The sequence below is a fragment of the Ranitomeya imitator genome, chromosome 3 (genome assembly GCF_032444005.1).
Source record: "Ranitomeya imitator isolate aRanImi1 chromosome 3, aRanImi1.pri, whole genome shotgun sequence".
NCBI classification, from domain to species: domain Eukaryota; kingdom Metazoa; phylum Chordata; class Amphibia; order Anura; family Dendrobatidae; genus Ranitomeya; species Ranitomeya imitator.
Window position 1 is genome coordinate 139,651,835 of NC_091284.1, and position 20,952 is coordinate 139,672,786.

General features: G+C 43.1%; 1 protein-coding gene across 2 annotated transcripts in view; it reads left to right on the forward strand.

The window, feature by feature from the left end:
* Positions 1 to 2,636: 2,636 nt before the first annotated feature.
* The window catches only part of RS1 (retinoschisin 1), a 30,590-nt gene continuing 12,274 nt past the window's right edge, over positions 2,637 to 20,952 (forward strand). Inside the window, exons 1-2 of one of the 2 annotated variants that reach the window (XM_069760066.1) lie at positions 2,637 to 2,722; positions 8,938 to 9,006. In XM_069760066.1, coding sequence (XP_069616167.1) covers positions 2,671 to 2,722; positions 8,938 to 9,006 — 121 coding nt within the window. In that variant the 5' untranslated portion in view covers positions 2,637 to 2,670. The remainder of the gene's footprint in view (positions 2,723 to 8,937; positions 9,007 to 20,952) is intronic. The other variant, XM_069760067.1, reaches the window with a different exon arrangement.

Genomic DNA, 20,952 nt, shown 5'->3' on the forward strand with positions numbered 1-20,952 from the left:
TTTGTAAAGGTACCGTCACACATAGCGACGCTGCAGCGATACCGACAACGATCCGGATCGCTGCAGCGTCGCTGTTTGGTCGCTGGAGAGCTGTCACACAGACAGCTCTCCAGCGACCAACGATCCCGAGGTCCCCGGTAACCAGGGTAAACATCGGGTAACTAAGCGCAGGGCCGCGCTTAGTAACCCGATGTTTACCCTGGTTACCATCCTAAAAAGTAAAAAACAAACGCTACATACTTACCTACAGCCGTCTGTCCTCGGCGCTCTGCTTCTCTGGTCTGGCTGTGAGCGCCGGGCAGCCAGAAAGCAGAGCGGTGACGTCACCGCTCTGCTTTCCGGCTGACCGACGCTCACAGCCAAAGCAGGAGGAGTGCAGAGCACAGCGCTGGAGGACAGACAGCTGTAGGTAAGTATGTAGTGTTTGTTTTTTTTACTATTAGGATGGTAACCAGGGTAAACATCGGGTTACTAAGCGCGGCCCTGCGCTTAGTTACCCGATGTTTACCCTGGTTACCCGCAAAGACATCGCTGAATCGGTGTCACACACGCCGATTCAGCGATGTCTACGGGGAGTCCAGCGACGAAATAAAGTTCTGGACTTTCTTCCCCGACCAGCGATCTCCCAGCAGGGGCCTGATCGCTGCTGCCTGTCACACTGGACGATATCGCTAGCGAGGACGCTGCAACGTCACGGATCGCTAGCGATATCGTCTAGTGTGACAGTACCTTAAGAAAATGCCTAATTTGATTACCTTGGCTTATCTACGGACACATCACACTTCCCACCCCCTAACAAATGTCCTGCTGTAGTATTCTTTAAATGTTGTGCTTGTTTCTTATTAATCTATTTGTAATATTGCCTGAAGGAGCCTCTGTGCTCTGAAAGCTTGGAAACATATTATTTTCTGGTTAGCCAATAAAGGTATCACTCCTAGAATACTTCTGTCATCATTGGGCAGAATAGTATTCACATCGATTTTTCTGGCTAACACAGTACCACAATACAATTTGTTATTGTACATCTAACATACACAGTAACTTTCAGTGCGTTTCTATGGATGATTGATTGCAGATCCACAGAAAACAGCTGTAAGACATCTGTGTTCATTAGGCAGGGGTATAACTGTAGTTTGCAAGAGGATTGCAGTCACTTAGGGGCTCTTTTACCCATATGAGACTTTTTACCTAGTCATTAATAGTAACATACTGTTCAGTAGAACAGGGCACAGTAATAAAGGGTTATCTCAAAATATTAAGTCATCATTACTAACTGCTGGGGGTCCAACCTCTGTGACTCCCAATGGTCCTAAAGGTACCATTACACTAAACGATTTACCAAAGATCACGACCAGCGATACGACCTGGCCGTGATCGTTGGTAAGTCGTTGTGTGGTCGCTGGGGAGCTGTCACACAGACAGCTCTCTCCAGCGACCAACGATCCGGGGAAAGACTTCGGCATCCTTGAAACTGTCTTCAACGATGCCGAAGTCCCTGGGTAACCAGGGTAAACATCGGGCTACTAAGTGCATGGCCGCGCTTAGTAACCCGATATTTACCCTGGTTACCATTGTAAAAGTAAAAAAAAAAACACTACATACTCACATTCCGATGTCTGTCACGTCCCCCACTGTCAGCTTCCCGTACTGACTGGCAGCGCCGGCCGTAAAGCAGAGCGGTGACGTCACCGCTGTGCTCTGCTTTATGGCCGGCGCTGACACAGTGCAGGGAAGCTGACGGCGGGGGACGTGACAGACATCAGAATGTGAGTATGTACTGGTTTTTTTTTACTTTTACAATGGTAACCAGGGTAAATATCGGGTTACTAAGCGCGGCCCTGCACTTAGTAACCCGATGTTTACCCTGGTTACAGGTGAACACATCGCTAGATCGGCGTCACACACGCCGATCTAGCGATCACAGCGGGGTGATCAGTGACCAAAAATGGTCCTGATGATTCCCCACGACCAACGATCTCCCAGCAGGGGCCTGATCGTTGGTCGCTGTCACACATAAAGATATCGTTAGCGGTATCGTTGCTACGTCACAAAAAGCGTGAAGTTGCAACGATATCGTTAGCGAAATCGTTATATGTGAAGGTACCTTAAGAGCAGAGCTTTGGAACCCATGAACCTAGGCTTCCAGACCCTTGTCTTGTCTATCAGATTTCTGGAAGTAGCCAAGTTCTGTGTCCAGTTTTCTGTATTTTTGTATTATCCGTTTTTAAATAATTTATTATTTTATTTATAGCTTGTTAATGCTTCTTCACACCCAAACATTTTTATTTTTTTTATTTTTTGATATCTAGACCTGATTTATCAGATTTTGTTTTATTAAGAATGTATTGATAAATTGTTTTTGTTGTGGTTTTTGTCATCTTTATTGCTGGGATTTTCATATTCACAGCAAAGCTGCAGCTGCTTTTATGGAGCAGTTTTGGAACAATTTTTAATATCACAGACAAAACCTCTACGACAGACACAAAAAACGTTCATGTGAATACAGCCTAAAGCTGTTCAATCATTAAATGACAATAATATATCCAATGTTTTGATGACCCTCAATAACATGTTAAGAAGGACGGGATTAGTGCTTAATGAGGGACAGATTAGGTTAATCTCGCTTCCATGCAGTACTTTTCACCACAAAGATCCCAGAGGGTGAGAGCAATGCATTTCCACAGAGGAACATCGCTATTCTTCTTTCTGTTTTGGCTGGAAGGTAAGGAATATTCCTGCTGAAAGTGCACAGTAATTCATAAATCTTTATAGCTAATACTATGAACACCAAAGCTACCATAATTAGCCAGGAAAGAAATAGCTTGGTAACTTCCTTTTAGATTCTGCATAGAATGCTGTGACATGTAGGGTCGATTCATTAAAACTGGCATTGGCCGCACTGTTCCTAATGAAGGGTTGTGGTGGTGTATTATGAATTCACGCATTAAAACAGGCCACTTAGTGAATTCATTGCATCTCCATAGCGGCGTGCACCTCCATGCACAATGTCAGAATTGCTACTGAACTCAGAGGATAGGTGTAACAATTCTGGCATAAATTATGCCACCAAAGTGGTGAATCTTGTGATGAATTAGGCAGGTGGGCATCGCTTTGCTGGCCAGGATTGGTGTAAAAACACCAAAGTCGCAAAATGTTTGTGCAACTTTGCACAATAATGTTTTGACTTTTCAAACTCTTTTACGCCATAAAACTGGAGCAAACACTTTGATAAATCGACCCCATAGTCTGTTTCCTCCTATTTTCTGCATAGCCACCAGTATTTTTTTCAGTATATTCAGATGAATCTCAAGGAGTATAATAATTAGCAATAAACAAGAATACCATACAGTGTTTGTGTATTTAACTGCATTGTGTTAGTCTTTAATAGTTCCTAGACTCCATTCTACAAGATGACAAAGTATACAAAGTCAGTGACTACTTTGAGAAACTCCGTTTTCTGAACAAACTGTATTTGCATTTGAATTAAAGCAACAAATTAAAAGTTGAATTTCCATGCAGTTATAATAGTAATATTGTAATAGTTGGGCATTAGGGTTCATTATTCCAATAGATTCCAGTCGTCTCTTTCTCTCGTTTTTGCAAAAGTCTGAAGCCAGAGAACCTTTATTCACCTGCTACTTCTTCTATTTGTTTACATTCATACTCAATGGGGATGGGCAGCCAGGAAAGCTTAAACAGTATCGACACTTCTACTTTTCCCCCCACATAAATCAATATTACAAGTAGAGAAAAGAAACTTTGCAATATATCTTACTGAAGTAAATGCTTCTTTCACCACTGTGAGATATGGGAAAATGATATCTAATTGTTATCATTGTGATATCTGATGGAATTCCCTATCAGATACAGTTTGGCCCAAAATACTTGCTCCCAAACTCAGACCCCACCTTTGGCACTCCCCCAGGCCAAAAGGGACATCAAATACACATCAAACAATGGGACCAGATTATCCAGGGAAGCCATTTCCTTGGACAGGGCAGACCAATGGCATTTTTAATTAGCAAAAAGACCCTTGACACTCTCCCCAGGGGTGGGCCAAAAGGCATAGACCCTGTGTCTCCCAGCACCAAGTCCACCAATTATCACAGGGTTGTGAACCCTTGTGCACTTACCAGCCAACTGGCTTCCTTTGTTGGACTCAGGCTGACACACTGGCTCCAAAGATTCCAGGCTCAACAGCACAAGGCTCTGAGATAATGAATCTAGAAAATGACCTATAATAAAAGAATGCAATATCTCTGAACCTAGCTGAGCACATAATTGGAATCTGCATTCCTTTCCCCACAAGCCCATACCATGCAACCATCTCTAGAACTCTGCATTATTGAGTTATAAAGTATCGCTACCAGAAATTAAATATGGTAGCCATATTTGGTCTCCCTGCACAGAAAAAATCAAGCAGAAACCAGTGGCGCCGTCACCTTCAATTTAGAGCTCCAGGCAGAAAGTTATGGGCATTCACGGTCTCAGATATGGGAGGAGAGAGACTGCACAGCACAGAGGTTGGTGCAGCATGTGGGAGCGAGCAGCCTAGGGGATAATAGGCAGCTCCTCATTTTGTACTCAGCTTTTCTACTGGCAGGAGGCCCGTTAGCTGACGTGGCCAGAGAATCACGTAACAAAGATTTGGACCTGTGATTCATCAGTGCCTCCCTGTGGTCACATGCTACAAAACATGGTAAATGTAATCTATCTGTAGCCTACCCTTGTACTACACTCCTGACTGTATACTTGTATACTAGTCTTATACATAAATACCTGGATCTTTCTAGTGTGCCTTTCTGCAATTAAAAACAAAATTAATCTTGGGCTGCACTTTTATCTCGATTCCCGAATCCCCACGTCCGCATGCTTGGTTGGTTATTATACGTTACTCGTGGTTGGTTTCTGACCCAATATAAGCCTGTTGTCAGACGGGGCTTATATCTAACGAGGAACTGGTGGCAGCATACCGTACTGTGCTAGGCTACGTTCACATTTGCACCTTGCAGAGCAGCGTCGTTGACGCATAATGACGCATGCGTCATGCGCCCCTATCTTTAACATGGGGGGATGGACATGCGCCGGTATGCGTTATACTGCGTTTTATGATGCATGCGTCATATAGACGCACAAGACAGGGCACAGAGGACGCTACTTGTAGCGTGTTCCCTGCGCCGAAAGTCTTGATCAATAGGGTCTTATGACAACGCATGCGTCGCAAAACGCAGCGTTGTGTATTTGCGTTGTTGGTTGCGTTGCATCGCGTCGCCGACGCTGTGCCCAACAACGCAAATGTGAACGTATCCTTAGTGAATAATTCTAACAGTGACGGCGGGAGATTTATATATATATATATCCCCATCTTGGACTGATGATATGTATTCCCCCTCGCTGGGAACTCCTCAATAACTCGTACCTATAAGGGAAGCCTCTCCGGAAGCAATTTGCTCTCGGTGCAGTTCTCTGACTGACCTGAGGTAAGTGGTGGTGCCAGAGAGCCGATCCCTGCTTGGTCATTCTCTCCTCTTCCCAGAGTGAAGTCGACCCACCCCTTCCCCTGTTGGATCCGTCACACCCACTTATAAGTTACTTTTTTCCCCTGGAGTCATAATTCACTATCAAAATCTGCTCAAATTTGTCTACAGATCTGTCTTGAGTGAGTATAAAAATAAACACCTGTTATTCATAAACATCTATGCCGAGTGGAGGGAGCTGTGGGGAAACAGAAGAAGAGAGGTAAAAAAAAATAGAAAGAAAATGTTGCGGCTCTTAATGAAAATGGAAAATACTGGTGACAATGCCAGGTACAAGTCATGTAAATTCCACAATATACACACAGGAATACCAAAAAAGAAAATCAGGGATACAAGGGCGGTATTGTTATTGTAGGCAGCATGTAAAATTAAGTGATTACTTGGTGCACTGTACAACCCAGCATAGTAATGTGAAAACTGCAGAGACTGCTGCCGGCTCCTATGTGCATCACCTCCTGGGTCGGTAGACAGGAAAATGGAAGTCCACTTGCGCTTATTCAAACTATTTTTATGGCTGATGTGCAGAAAACAGGATAACATTGGGGTAAATTACAAAAACAATAAAGAATATAACATTTTAACATAAGTTTAATGAATGCATTTTCGGTCCCGTCCTAAAATCTTCATCAGTTCCAAAATTACACCTTTACAAAATTATGGAAAAACAGCTTTGTTTCAATAATGTGATGCTTATTCAAACTCACCTGTGGCATGTAACTGATGTAGGCAATATAAAAATCACACCTTAAACCAGTTAAAAAGGGGAGAAGTTGACTCAATATTTGCTTTGTGTGTCTGTGTGTGCCACACCAAGCATGGAGAACAGAAAGAAGAGAACTCTCTGAGAACTTGAGAACCAAAATTGTTGAAAAGTATCTACAATCTCATGGTTACAAGATCATCTCCAGAGATCTTGATGTTCCTTTGTCCATGATGAGCAACATAATCAAGAAGTTGTAACCTATGGCACTGTAGCTAATCTCTCCCACTGCTGAGACAATGACAAAAAAATAGACTGTAGTCTGCCAAAATGTACGTAAGCCAAAAGCCTTCTGGGAAAACATCCTGAGGACAGATGAGACTAAGATAAAGATTTTGGTAAAGCACATCATTCTATTGTTTAACAAAGCCTGCATAGAAAAGAATACAGTACCTACAGTCAAATATGGTGGAGGTTCAAAGATGTTTTATGCTTGTTTGGCTGCCTCTGGGCACTGAGTGCCATGACTGTGTGCAAGGCATCCTTAAATCTGAAGATTACCAAAGGATTTTGGGTCTCAATGTAGTGCTCAGTGTCAGAAAGCTGGATTTATGTCCTAGGTCATAGGTCTTCCAGTAGGATAATGACCCAAAACATACTTCACGAAGCACCCAGAAATGGATGAGAACCAAGTGCTGGAGAGTTCTGAAGTGGCCAACAATGAGTCCAGATCCAAATCCCATTGAACACCTATGGAGAGATCTTAAAATTGCTGTTGGGAGGGAGAAGGCAAAATGCAAATATGAGAGACCTGGAGCAGTTAGCAAAAGATGAGTGGTCCAAAATTCCAGTTGAGAGGTGTAAGAAGCTTGTTTATGATTATAGGAAACAATTGATTGCAGTTATGTCTTCCAAAGGGCGTGCAACCAAATGTTAAGTTAAGGGTGCCAACAATTTTGCCTGGCCCATTTTTGGAGTTTTATGTGAAATTATTTGACCTTTTTTCACATTTTATGTGTTGTTCCAATACACACAAAGGAAAAAAACAAGTGTATAACGAAAGATGTGTAATTGCAATAATCATCTGGGAGAAATACTTCTTTTTCTGGAACAATTTCAAGGGAGCCAACATTTTCGGCCATGACTGTTTAAATCATCCTCAGACTGGGCAAGAGTTAAAAGAGACAATCTTCTTAAAGTATAAGCAAGCACAGTAGTAAACTAATGAACAGTGGACTGAAACAACCTTATTAACAGGTGGGATCGAGCTCAGGATTTCAGAAACTGACAGACCATAAGATCAATCATAATAATTTGGCCCGACCTCCTTTAAACCTGAAGAAGTAATTTAATATCAGATCTCCAACATCTTGTCCTGTTTAGAATTAACTGAGATTTATCTGTTGTATCCTTATGAATCATTTTAGCAATGTCATCAAAAACCTCACAGGAAAGGTTCGTCAGTCATTATGAAAATTTAGGTGATGCTACTTCTCCATACAAACCCTGAGAATATTGCATTCTACCAGTGTCGGACTTCGGTGACAGGGGCCCACCAGTAAACAACTCCAGGGTCCCACTATTCAGCTACATGCAAATGCGACATTATCCTCTATCACAAATTTATAAAGCAATAAACTGGTAGATTGTTATATGAATAAGATGCTGCCTTTGCACATAGTGATTCAAGTATATAGTGCCAAGTAGTGATCATGTAAGAGGGTGGTGGCCTATTCCTGCACAGCGGCCCACCAGAGGATTCTCCTGTTCTACTGTGGGCCAGTCCAAGCCTACAATGGAATAAAAAGGTAGAAAACTCACAATTGTAGGCTTAGAGCGTGCATGTTTTTGTGGTTGTCATCTGAACAGTCTTGTTGATTAACATTCTTTAGTGTGCTGTCCATGTTGAGTCAATTTCTTTTCATAGACAGCACTTGGACTAAAAATACAGTCAGTTTAGCGATGCTAAATTTTTGTATCAGTGACCTACTGCATGCTATAGAGTCATGTAATATTATTGTGGCCATCATGACATTGCAAATAATTACTGACCTGAACTTCAGTTCAGGGCAAATATGGAAATTATCCACTCCCATTCTCTTGTGAATTGTCCATGGCCTTTTCATAGGTCTTATTTTCCGGTTCTAATAACGATACACAGCTTGGATCCATATTGCTTCTCATTTATCTTTCCGAACATTATTTTAATGGCAATTTGAACTGCAAAGATATGCAAAATTATTATCATCAAACCAACTTGTCTAAGGTGACTACCTCTGTGGAGAGAGGATTAGCGTAGTCTATAGAAAATGCCGACTGTCCACTGTATGATGAATAAGCTTCATTATATGGCTGCTGGAGATGACATTACCCTGTATGTAATGAACAATAATGCTAGGGTATGTCAGACCCTTCATCAAAGATTCATGTTGTGCTGAGCTCCACGAGGCAGCAGATCTCCGCATGACGTCCTATCAGCATGTCTTCAGCTCTACCTTCAACCCCTGGACATTTATTTGCTGAGGCTATAATGTTAGAGAGTGCAACAAGTACTAATAGATGAGTTTGTCTTATTACGCCCAGGCCGTAGACATCATGTAGAGCACATGTATAACTGGAAACTGTAGAAGTCTCTTTCTGTTTTTATTACTTAACGTCGTACGTGTAATATATGAGTTAACGATTTCCTTCATCCTGCAGTTGCCCAAGGAACTAAATCTTGGCACGATGATTTACAAGCTGATGGTGAGAATGACACATCAACAAAAGGTCTGGTCTGGTGTTATCAAGGGCGCTTTACTATATCCATTTTTATGCAGGAACAGTAAAATAATTGCTTTCCAAATTAAAGTGAACCTGTCACATTATAAATGCAAACGGATCCATGGACAGGAGGGTATAGAAAAGGAGAAGCAGAGCAGAATGGTATATAGCTTTATTGGAAAATAGTCAGTATAACTTGCATTTTTGTTTGTATGCATATGAGTCCAGTGGGTGGTAGTACTGAGTGACTGACAGCTATCTATATGCACAGTCATACAGGGAAGACTGTCAATCATTGCATAGGACTGCCCACTGGTCTCATATACATACAAACACCAGAGATGTCAATTAGTAAAATGCAAATTACTTTGACATTTTTTCTACAAAACTGTATATCAATCAGACCATAGAAATTATAAAGCCCCGTAGCAGACATCTTATAATGGCCCGATATAGCCCTCCAAACAGTATAATGGCCTCCACATAGCTCTTCAAACAGTGTAATGACCAGCACGAAGCCCTCCGAACAGTATAATGGCCCCAAAATAGTCCTGCAAACACTATAATGACCCCATATAGCCCTCCGAACAGCATAATGGCCCCCACATAGTCCTGCAAACACTATAATGACCCCAAATAGCCCTCCGAACAGTATAATGACACATATATAGCAATTAGTGATGAGCAAATATACTTGTTACTCGAGATTTCTCGAGCATGCTCGGGGGTCCTCCGGGTATTTTTTAGTGCTTGGAGATTTAGTTTTCATCGCCTCAGCTGAATGATTTACATCTGTTAGCCAGCATAAGTACATGTGGGGGTTGCCTGGTTGCTAGGGAATCTCCACATGTACATATGATGGCTAACAGATGTAAATCATTCAGCAGCGGCAAGAAAAACTAAATCTCCGAGCACTAAAAAATACTCGGAGGACACCCAAGCATGCTCGGGAAATCTCGAGTAACGAGTATATTCGCTCAGCACTAATAGCAATCCAAACTGTAATAGCCCTCATATAGCCTTCCAGACAGTATAATTGCCCACAAAAGCCCTCCAAACAGGGTAGTATGATCAAGCTAAGAGTACAATGTACTCATCATTTGAAAAAGAAAAAACTACTCACCTTTCCTTGTTCTCCTGCTGCTTCAGTCTCTGCAGTGTGTGTTCTGAAGCTCTGCACAGCTGTGTGCTGACACGTCAGAGCTCAGAAGCACAGTGAGAATAACGGAGGAGGGAGCTTATGGCTCCATATTCCATCATTACCTTTAACTGTATCTGCATTAAGAATACAGGACTGACTGACAGGCTCCATAGTAGCCGTGTGGTCTGCTGCTATTAGTGGTACGCCACTGAATCAGTTTAGCTCCTTCTGCTCTACAACATCCTGCCTCCATATCAGATACCATTTTCAACATGACAGGTACCCGTTAAATGCTTGCTCTTAAACAGCACTTCAGACTGTTTAACCCTCTAAATCAATAGGCAAAATGTTTCAAATATACTTTCTGGATATCCTTAATTGTGGGAGTAAGTGTGTTTTCATGACCCCCGTATGTGAGGCTAAGGGCTGTAACGTTTTATATTATGTACATCCCTTTTATACAAAGCTGCAAAGGCTGGAGAGAAAGTAGCACAAATAGGGTCTCATCCGACAAACAATTAAAATAATTTTCAGATTATGCTAACTTAATGCATATAATTATACTTTTTGAAACGTTGTTCAGCTGCTGCCTATCCACGGGTTGTCAAGTCAATTAAATAAAGATATGGAGAATTTGTGGCGTCTTTCTGAGCTGCCGATTATTGAAGACATCAATTACCAAGAATTATTAAACATGCAATTTTTTTTGCCGTGTTTCGAACTGCCACACACTTCTTCAGGATACAACCATATAGGTCGTATGTGGTTGTTTCCTGAAGAAGTGTGTGGCACTTCGAAATACGGTGAATAAAACCATATGTTTAATAATTCTTGGTAATTGATGTCTTCAATTATCGGCAGTGCGGAAAGGCTCCACAAATTCTCCATACCTTTCTTCCATAACAACTAACACTTGTTTATGTTGTGACCTCTTAGTTTTCCTTATGGTGGTCCACTGACCTAGCGGACTGCAGAAGGCTCCATTCACTTGCAGTTTCTCCTGTAGCCGGTGGCTTGAACCACTACTGTGCAGAGAAACCAGAGGTGAAACCTCTTTATTTGTAAGACAAGCCAGGGTCTCAGGAGTCAGGATTGCATCAATCAGAAAGTGATAGCATATCCTAGCGCAACTCTAACACTAATGTCCTACTAACACTTTTTAAAGGAAATCCATAGAAAACACTGTTGTCCAACATTTACTTTTATTAACTAAAATCACATCGGTTGTTCAATACAAGGACATTTATATGAAAATTGACCTCCTCTTTACAGTAAATTGATACTTTTTAGATCATTTTTTTAAATTCCGAGATTGAAATGATCTTTGTAGTGGTCAAGTTCACCTTGTTCGTTTTTTTATTGAGAACTCCTATTTCAGATTAGTAGTAATGAGTCAGAAATAGAGTGCACCGTCAGGGTGTGTTGCAGGAGCTGTGAGTATTTATTTCAATCAATGATAACATTTCGGGGGCCATTATACTGTTTAGAGTGCTGTGGGGGTGTATTATATTATATGGAAGGCTATATGGGGCTCATTTTACTGTATGAAGGACTATATGGAGCCCATTATACTGTATGGAGCACTATGTGTGATTCATTGTACTATATGGAAGACAATGTGGGGCCAATTTTACTGTATGAAAGGCTATGTGGGGCCATTACTCTGTATGAAAGGCAATGTGGCACCCTTTATACTATATGGAGTGCTATGTAGGTTCAATTATACTGTATGGGTGGATATATGGGACCCATTATACCATATGGAAGGCAATGTTGGGCCCATTATACTATGGAAGGCAATGTGGGCCCATTATACTATATGGAAGCAATGTGAGGCCAATTATACTATAGTGAAGGCAATGTGTGGCTCATTATACTATATGGAGGGCTATGTGGGTCCCACTATACTGTATGGAAGGCAATGTCAGGCCCATTATACTGTATGCATTGCAATGTGGGGCCCATTATACTATATTGAAGGCTGTGTGGTGCCCATTCTACTATATGGAAGGCAATGTGGGCCCATTATACTATATGGAAGCAATGTGAGGCCCATTATACCATAGTGAAGGTAATGTGAGGCCCATCATACCATAGTGAAGGTAATGTGGGGTCCATTATACTATATGGAAGGCAATATGGGGACCATTATACTCAGGGCCGGCGTCAGTACCCGCGCACACGGGCAAGTGCCGGGGTCTTGAGCAGGCAGGGGACCCACTCGCCATTGGGGACACTGGCGCGCTATAGTGCCGGCCCCCATGAGTGGACCCCCTGCCTGCTCCGGGCCCCGGCACTTGCAAAACTTACCTCTCCCGGTTCCAGCGCTGCAGCGTCTTCCATCCTCTGACTGTGACGTTCAGGTCAAAGGGCACGATGACGTCACCAGTGCAGCCCTCTGCCTGAGCAGTCGCAGGCGCCCAGAGAGCAGGAAGACGCCGACGGTGAGGAGTCTTTATGAAGAGGTAAGCTATAGGCTGGACCACGGTGAGTCATTGGACGTGGTATATCTCGATTTTTCCAAAGCGTTTGATACCGTGCCGCACAAGAGGTTGGTACACAAAATGAGAATGCTTGGTCTGGGGGAAAATGTGTGTAAATGGGTTAGTAACTGGCTTAGTGATAGAAAGCAGAGGGTGGTTATAAATGGTATAGTCTCTAACTGGGTCGCTGTGACCAGTGGGGTACCGCAGGGGTCAGTATTGGGACCTGTTCTCTTCAACATATTCATTAATGATCTGGTAGAAGGTTTACACAGTAAAATATCGATATTTGCAGATGATACAAAACTATGTAAAGCAGTTAATACAAGAGAAGATAGTATTCTGCTACAGATGGATCTGGATAAGTTGGAAACTTGGGCTGAAAGGTGGCAGATGAGGTTTAACAATGATAAATGTAAGGTTATACACATGGAAAGAAGGAATCAATATCACCATTACACACTGAATGGGAAACCACTGGGTAAATCTGACAGGGAGAAGGACTTGGGGATCCTAGTTAATGATAAACTTACCTGGAGCAGCCAGTGCCAGGCAGCAGCTGCCAAGGCAAACAGGATAATGGGGTGCATTAAAAGAGGTCTGGATACATATGATGAGAGCATTATACTGCTGTCATGATTCCAATGGCAGGGAATCACAAAAGGACAAGCACCAACGAGCTCTAGGGTGATGGAACCTGAGCTGACCGCGACCCTAAACCTGAACACACAAATAACAATAGCCGGGGAACGTGCCTACGTTGATCCTAGACGTCTCGCACCAGCCGAAGATCTAACTTCCCCTATTAGAAGAAACACAGACCTCTCTTGCCTCCAGAGAAATACCCCACAGAAATAGCAGCCCCCCACATATAATGACGGTGAAATGAGAGGAAGGCACATACACAGTATGAAATCAGATTCAGCAAAATGAGGCCCGCTAAAACTAGATAGCAGAGGATACAAAAGTAAACTGCGCGGTCAGCAAAAAACCCTTCAAAAAAACATCCTGTAATTACTTGAACTCATGTTCCAACTCATGGAACATGAGGAGCAATTACAGCCCGCTAGAGCAACCAGCAGCAAAGAAACAATTATATGCAAGCTGGACAAGACAAAAATAAATCAAAACGTGGAACAAGAAAATCAAAAACTTAGCTTGTCCTGAAGATTACTGAAGCCAGAAGCTGAGGTAACAAAACACTCTGATAACCTTGATAGCCGGCGGGGAAATGACAAGAAAGCCCGGTTAAATAGGAAACTCCCAAATCCTAATAGAACAGGTGGACACCAGAGACAGCAGAACACAAATCACCCAGTACCATCAGTAACCACCAGAGGGAGCCCAAAAACAGAACTCACAACAGTACCCCCCCCTTGAGGAGGGGTCACCGAACCCTCACGAGAACCACCAGGGCGACCAGGATGAGCCCTATGAAAAGCGCGGACCAAATCATCAGCATGAACATCAGAGGCAACCACCCAAGAATTATCCTCCCGACCATAACCCTTCCACTTGACCAAATATTGGAGTTTCCATCTGGAAACACGAGAATCCAAGATCTTCTCCACAACATACTCCAATTCTCCCTCCACCAGCACCGGAGCAGGAGGCTCAGGCGAAGGAACAACAGGTACCTCATACCTCCGCAACAACGACCGATGGAACACATTATGAATAGCAAACGATGCCGGGAGATCCAAACGAAACGACACAGGGTTAAGAATTTCCAAGATCCTATAAGGACCGATGAACAGAGGCTTGAACTTAGGAGAAGAGACCTTCATAGGAACAAAACGAGAAGACAACCACACCAAGTCCCCAACACGAAGTCGAGGACCCACGCGGCGACGGCGATTAGCAAACTGCTGAGCCTTCTCCTGGGACAACTTCAAATTGTCCACCACATGACTCCAAATCTGATGCAACCTATCCACCACCATGTCCACTCCAGGACAATCAGAAGGCTCCACCTGACCAGAGGAAAAACGAGGATGAAACCCCGAATTACAAAAGAAAGGAGAAACCAAGGTAGCAGAACTAGCCCGATTATTAAGGGCAAACTCGGCCAGCGGCAAAAAGGTAACCCAGTCATCCTGATCAGCAGAAACAAAACACCTCAAATAAGTTTCCAAGGTCTGATTAGTTCGCTCCGTCTGGCCATTCGTCTGAGGGTGGAATGCAGACGAAAAGGACAAATCAATGCCCATCTTAGCACAGAACGTCCGCCAAAATCTAGACACAAACTGGGATCCCCTGTCAGAAACGATGTTCTCCGGAATCCCATGCAAACGAACCACGTTCTGGAAAAACAGAGGGACCAACTCAGAGGAGGAAGGCAACTTAGGCAAGGGTACAAGATGAACCATTTTAGAAAAGCGGTCACACACAACCCAGATGACGGACATTTTTTGAGAGACAGGGAGATCCGAAATAAAGTCCATGGAAATGTGCGTCCAAGGCCTCTTCGGGATAGGCAAAGGTGACAACAATCCACTGGCTCGAGAACAGCAAGGCTTAGCCCGAGCACAAACCTCACAAGACTGCACAAAAGAACGCACATCCCTAGACAAGGACGGCCACCAAAAAGACCTGGCCACCAAGTCTCTAGTACCAAATATTCCAGGATGACCTGCCAACGCAGAAGAATGGACCTCAGAGATGACTCTACTGGTCCAGCTATCCGGAACAAACAGTCTCTCAGGCGGACAACGATCAGGTTTACCCACGTGAAACTCCTGCAAAGCACGTCGCAAGTCTGGGAAGACGGCCGACAAAATCACCCCATCCCTAAGGATACCAGTGGGCTCAGAATTTCCAGGGGAGTCAGGCACAAAACTCCTAGAAAGAGCATCCGCCTTCACATTCTTTGAACCTGGCAGGTATGAAACCACAAAATTGAAACGAGAGAAAAACAGTGACCAACGAGCCTGTCTAGGATTCAGACGCCTGGCAGACTCAAGGTAAATCAGATTTTTGTGATCAGTCAAGACCACCACACGATGTCTAGCACCCTCCAGCCAATGACGCCACTCCTCAAATGCCCACTTCATGGCCAAAAGTTCCCGATTACCCACATCATAATTCCGCTCAGCGGGCGAAAATTTTCTAGAAAAGAACGCACATGGCTTCATCACCGAGCAATCGGAGCTTCTCTGTGACAAAACCGCCCCCGCTCCAATCTCGGAAGCATCAACCTCAACTTGGAAAGGAAGCGAAACATCAGGCTGACGCAACACAGGAGCAGAAGAAAACCGGCGTTTAAGTTCCTGAAAGGCCTCCACAGCCGCAGGAGACCAATCAGCAACATCAGCACCCTTCTTAGTCAAATCCGTCAAAGGCTTAACAACACTAGAAAAATAAGTTATAAAACGACGATAGAAATTAGCAAAGCCCAAGAACTTCTGCAAACTCTTAAGAGATGCAGGCTGCGTCCAGTCACAAATAGCCCGAACCTTGACGGGATCCATCTCAATAGTAGAAGGGGAAAAAATATACCCCAAGAAAGAAATCTTCTGGACTCCAAAGAAACACTTTGAGCCCTTTACAAACAAGGAATTAGCCCGCAGGACCTGAAACACCTTCCTGACCTGCTGAACATGAGACTCCCAGTCATCAGAAAAAACCAAAATATCATCCAAATACACAATCATAAATTTATCCAGATATTCACGGAAAATATCGTGCATAAAGGACTGGAAGACTGAAGGAGCATTAGAAAGTCCGAAAGGCATTACCAAATACTCAAAATGGCCCTCAGGCGTATTAAATGCGGTTTTCCACTCATCACCTTGCTTTATTCGTATAAGATTATACGCACCCCGGAGATCAATCTTAGTGAACCATTTAGCCCCCTTAATGCGAGCAAACAAATCAGTCAACAAAGGCAAAGGATACTGATATTTTACGGTAATCTTATTCAAAAGACGATAATCTATACAAGGTCTCAAGGACCCATCCTTCTTGGCCACGAAAAAAAAACCTGCTCCCAAAGGGGACGAAGATGGACGGATATGTCCCTTTTCCAAGGACTCCTTAACATAATCCCGCATAGCAGTATGCTCTGGCACTGACAGATTGAACAAACGACCTTTAGGAAATTTACTACCAGGAATTAAATCTATAGCACAATCGCAATCCCTGTGAGGAGGAAGCGAACTGAGCTTAGGCTCCTCAAAAACATCCCGATAATCCGACAAAAATACAGGAACCTCAGAAGGAGTAGATGAAGCGATAGAAATCGGAGGTGCATCATCATGAACCCCCTGACATCCCCAGCTTAACACAGACATTGTTTTCCAGTCAAGGACTGGATTATGAGTTTGTAACCATGGCAGACCAAGTACTAGAACATCATGTAAATTATACAACACCAGGAAGCGAATCACCTCCTGATGAACGGGAGTCATACGCATGGTCACTTGTGTCCAGTACTGAGGTTTATTCATAGCTAAAGGTGTAGAGTCAATTCCCTTCAAAGGAATAGGGACTTCCAGAGGCTCAAGACTAAACCCACATCGCTTGGCAAATGACCAATCCATAAGACTCAGGGCAGCGCCTGAATCTACATAGGCATCGACGGAAATGGATGATAATGAGCAAATCAGAGTCACAGACAGAATGAACTTAGACTGTAACGTACTAATGGCAACAGACTTATCAACCTTTTTTGTGCGTTTAGAGCATGCTGATATAACATGAGCTGAATCACCACAATAAAAGCACAACCCATTTTTCCGCCTATAGTTTTGCCGTTCACTTCTAGACTGAACTCTATCACATTGCATTGTCTCAAGTGCCTGTTCAGAAGACACCGCCAAATGGTGCACAGGTTTGCGCTCCCGTAAACGCCGATCAATCTGAATAGCCATAGTCATAGACTCATTCAGACCCGTAGGCGCAGGGAACCCCACCATAACATCTTTAATGGCCTCAGAAAGGCCATCTCTGAACTTTGCAGCCAGGGCGCACTCATTCCACTGAGTAAGCACTGACCATTTCCGAAATTTTTGACAATATATTTCTGCTTCATCTTGCCCCTGAGAGAGAGCTAATAAAGCTTTTTCAGCCTGAATCTCTTGGTTAGGTTCCTCATAGAGCAAACCCAATGCCGGAAAAAACGCATCCACATTAAGCAATGCAGGATCCCCTGGTGCCAATGCAAATGCCCAATTTTAAGGGTCACCCCGCAGGAAAGATATAATAATCTTAACCTGCTGAGCAGGGTCTCCAGAAGAGCGAGATTTCAAAGAAAGGAACAGCTTGCAATTGTTCCTAAAATTCAGAAAACTAGATCTATCTCCAGCAAAGAACTCTGGAATAGGAATTCTAGGTTCAGACATAGGAGCATGTACAACAAAATCTTGTATATTTTGAACCTTAGCAGCAAGATTATTCAAGCTGGAAGCTAAACTCTGGACGTCCATGATAAACAGCTAAGGTCAGAGCCATTCAAGGATTAAGAGGAGGAAAAAAAAAAAATCAGCCAGGCTGCAATTAGGGCTAGGCAGCAACCTCAGAGGAGAAAAAAAAAAAAAAACTTCCTCAGACTACTTTTCCTCCTACTTCAGCCCAAACATTTTTGGCCGGCTATACTGTCATGATTCCAATGGCAGGGAATCACAAAAGGACAAGCACCAACGAGCTCTAGGGTGATGGAACCTGAGCTGACCGCGACCCTAAACCTGAACACACAAATAACAATAGCCGGGGAACGTGCCTACGTTGATCCTAGACGTCTCGCACCAGCCGAAGATCTAACTTCCCCTATTAGAAGAAACACAGACCTCTCTTGCCTCCAGAGAAATACCCCACAGAAATAGCAGCCCCCCACATATAATGACGGTGAAATGAGAGGAAGGCACATACACAGTATGAAATCAGATTCAGCAAAATGAGGCCCGCTAAAACTAGATAGCAGAGGATACAAAAGTAAACTGCGCGGTCAGCAAAAAACCCTTCAAAAAAACATCCTGTAATTACTTGAACTCATGTTCCAACTCATGGAACATGAGGAGCAATTACAGCCCGCTAGAGCAACCAGCAGCAAAGAAACAATTATATGCAAGCTGGACAAGACAAAAATAAATCAAAACGTGGAACAAGAAAATCAAAAACTTAGCTTGTCCTGAAGATTACTGAAGCCAGAAGCTGAGGTAACAAAACACTCTGATAACCTTGATAGCCGGCGGGGAAATGACAAGAAAGCCCGGTTAAATAGGAAACTCCCAAATCCTAATAGAACAGGTGGACACCAGAGACAGCAGAACACAAATCACCCAGTACCATCAGTAACCACCAGAGGGAGCCCAAAAACAGAACTCACAACATACTGCCTCCCTAGTTAGACCGCACATGGAGTACTGTGTCCAGTTTTGGGCACCGGTGCTCAGGAAGGATATAATGGAACTAGAGAGAGTACAAAGGAGGGCAACAAAATTAATAAAGGGGATGGGAGAACTACAATACCCAGATAGATTAGCGAAATTAGGATTATTTAGTCTAGAAAAAAGACGACTGAGGGGCGATCTAATAACCATGTATAAGTATATAAGGGGACAATACAAATATCTCGCTGAGGATCTGTTTATACCAAGGAAGGTGACGGGCACAAGGGGGCATTCTTTGCGTCTGGAGGAGAGAAGGTTTTTCCACCAACATAGAAGAGGATTCTTTACTGTTAGGGCAGTGAGAATCTGGAATTGCTTGCCTGAGGAGGTGGTGATGGCGAACTCAGTCGAGGGGTTCAAGAGAGACCTGGATGTCTTCCTGGAGCAGAACAATATTGTATCATACAATTATTAGGTTCTGTAGAAGGACGTAGATCTGGGGATTTATTATGATGGAATATAGGCTGAACTGGATGGACAAATGACTTTTTTCGGCCTTACTAATTATGTTACTATGAGTCCAGAGCAGAGCAGCGTCAAGCAGCAAGAGGTGAGTATTTCATTCTTTTTTATATTTGGAGCAATATATGGGGACCATCAGAAGGGGCCCATATATGGAGCTTTATATGAGGCTAATTCTATATGGAGTATCTTATGGGGCTAATAATATAGGGAGCATCTCATGAAGCCAATTCTATAGGGAGTATTATATGGGGCCAATTTAATATGGAGCCAATTTAATATGGAGCATCTTATGGGGCCAATTTAATATGGGGCAGTATATCGGGCCAATTACGTATGGAGCTGTATATGGGGCCAATAATATATGAAGCATCTCATGGGACTAATTATATGTGGAGCATTTTATATGGCCAATTATATATGAAGCATTATGTGGGGCCCATTATACATGGAGCATATTATGGGGCCAATTATTTTTGGAGCATTATATGGGGCCCATTCTGTAAGGAGTATTATATGGGGCCCATTCTGTATGGAGCATCATATGGGGCCCATTCTGTATGGAGCAATATATGGGACTCAGTACACTGTATGGGGCCGATCATATATTGTATGGAGCATTATATGAGGCCCATTATATATGGAGCAATAGATGGGACCCATCATATACTGTATGGAGAATTATATGTGGTTCACTATACTGTATGGAGCATTATATGGAGTCAATTCCGTATGGAGCAGTATATGTGGCTCATTCTGTATGGAGCAATCTGTGGTGCCCATTATACTGTATGGAGCATTATATGAGGCTCATTATTCTGTATGGAGCATAATATTGGGCTCATTATTCTGTTTGGAGCAATATATGGGGCTCATTATTCTGTATAGAGGACTATGTGATGCCAATTATACTGTATGGAGCAGTATATGGGGCCATTATACTGTATGGGGCAATATATGGGGCTCATTATTCTGTATGGAGCATAATATTGGGCTCATTATTCTGTTTGGAGCAATATATGGGGCTCATTATTCTGTATAGAGGACTATGTGATGCCAATTATACTGTATGGAGCAGTATATGGGGCCATTATACTGTATGGGGCAATATATGGGGCTCATTATTCTGTTTGGAGCAACATATGGGGCTCATTATTCTGTATAGAGGACTATACTGTCCGGTTTCTGAGCTAATGTAGAATGTACAATAGATATCACTCATGTAATGTAAGAAGTAAGTGAAAACTTTTTACTATACCTTTATTTCTCTGCCGTATCGGTGCATTATGAATTGTGGTATGTGTTAAAGGGGCCCACCGGGACTCTTTCACCCAGGGCCCATGAAAACCTGGAGCCGGCCCTGATTATACTATATGGAGGGCTATGTGGTTGGCTATTATATTATATTGAAGTAAATGTGAGGCCCATTATACTATACGAAAGGTTATGTGGGGCCCTTTATACTATATGGAGAGCT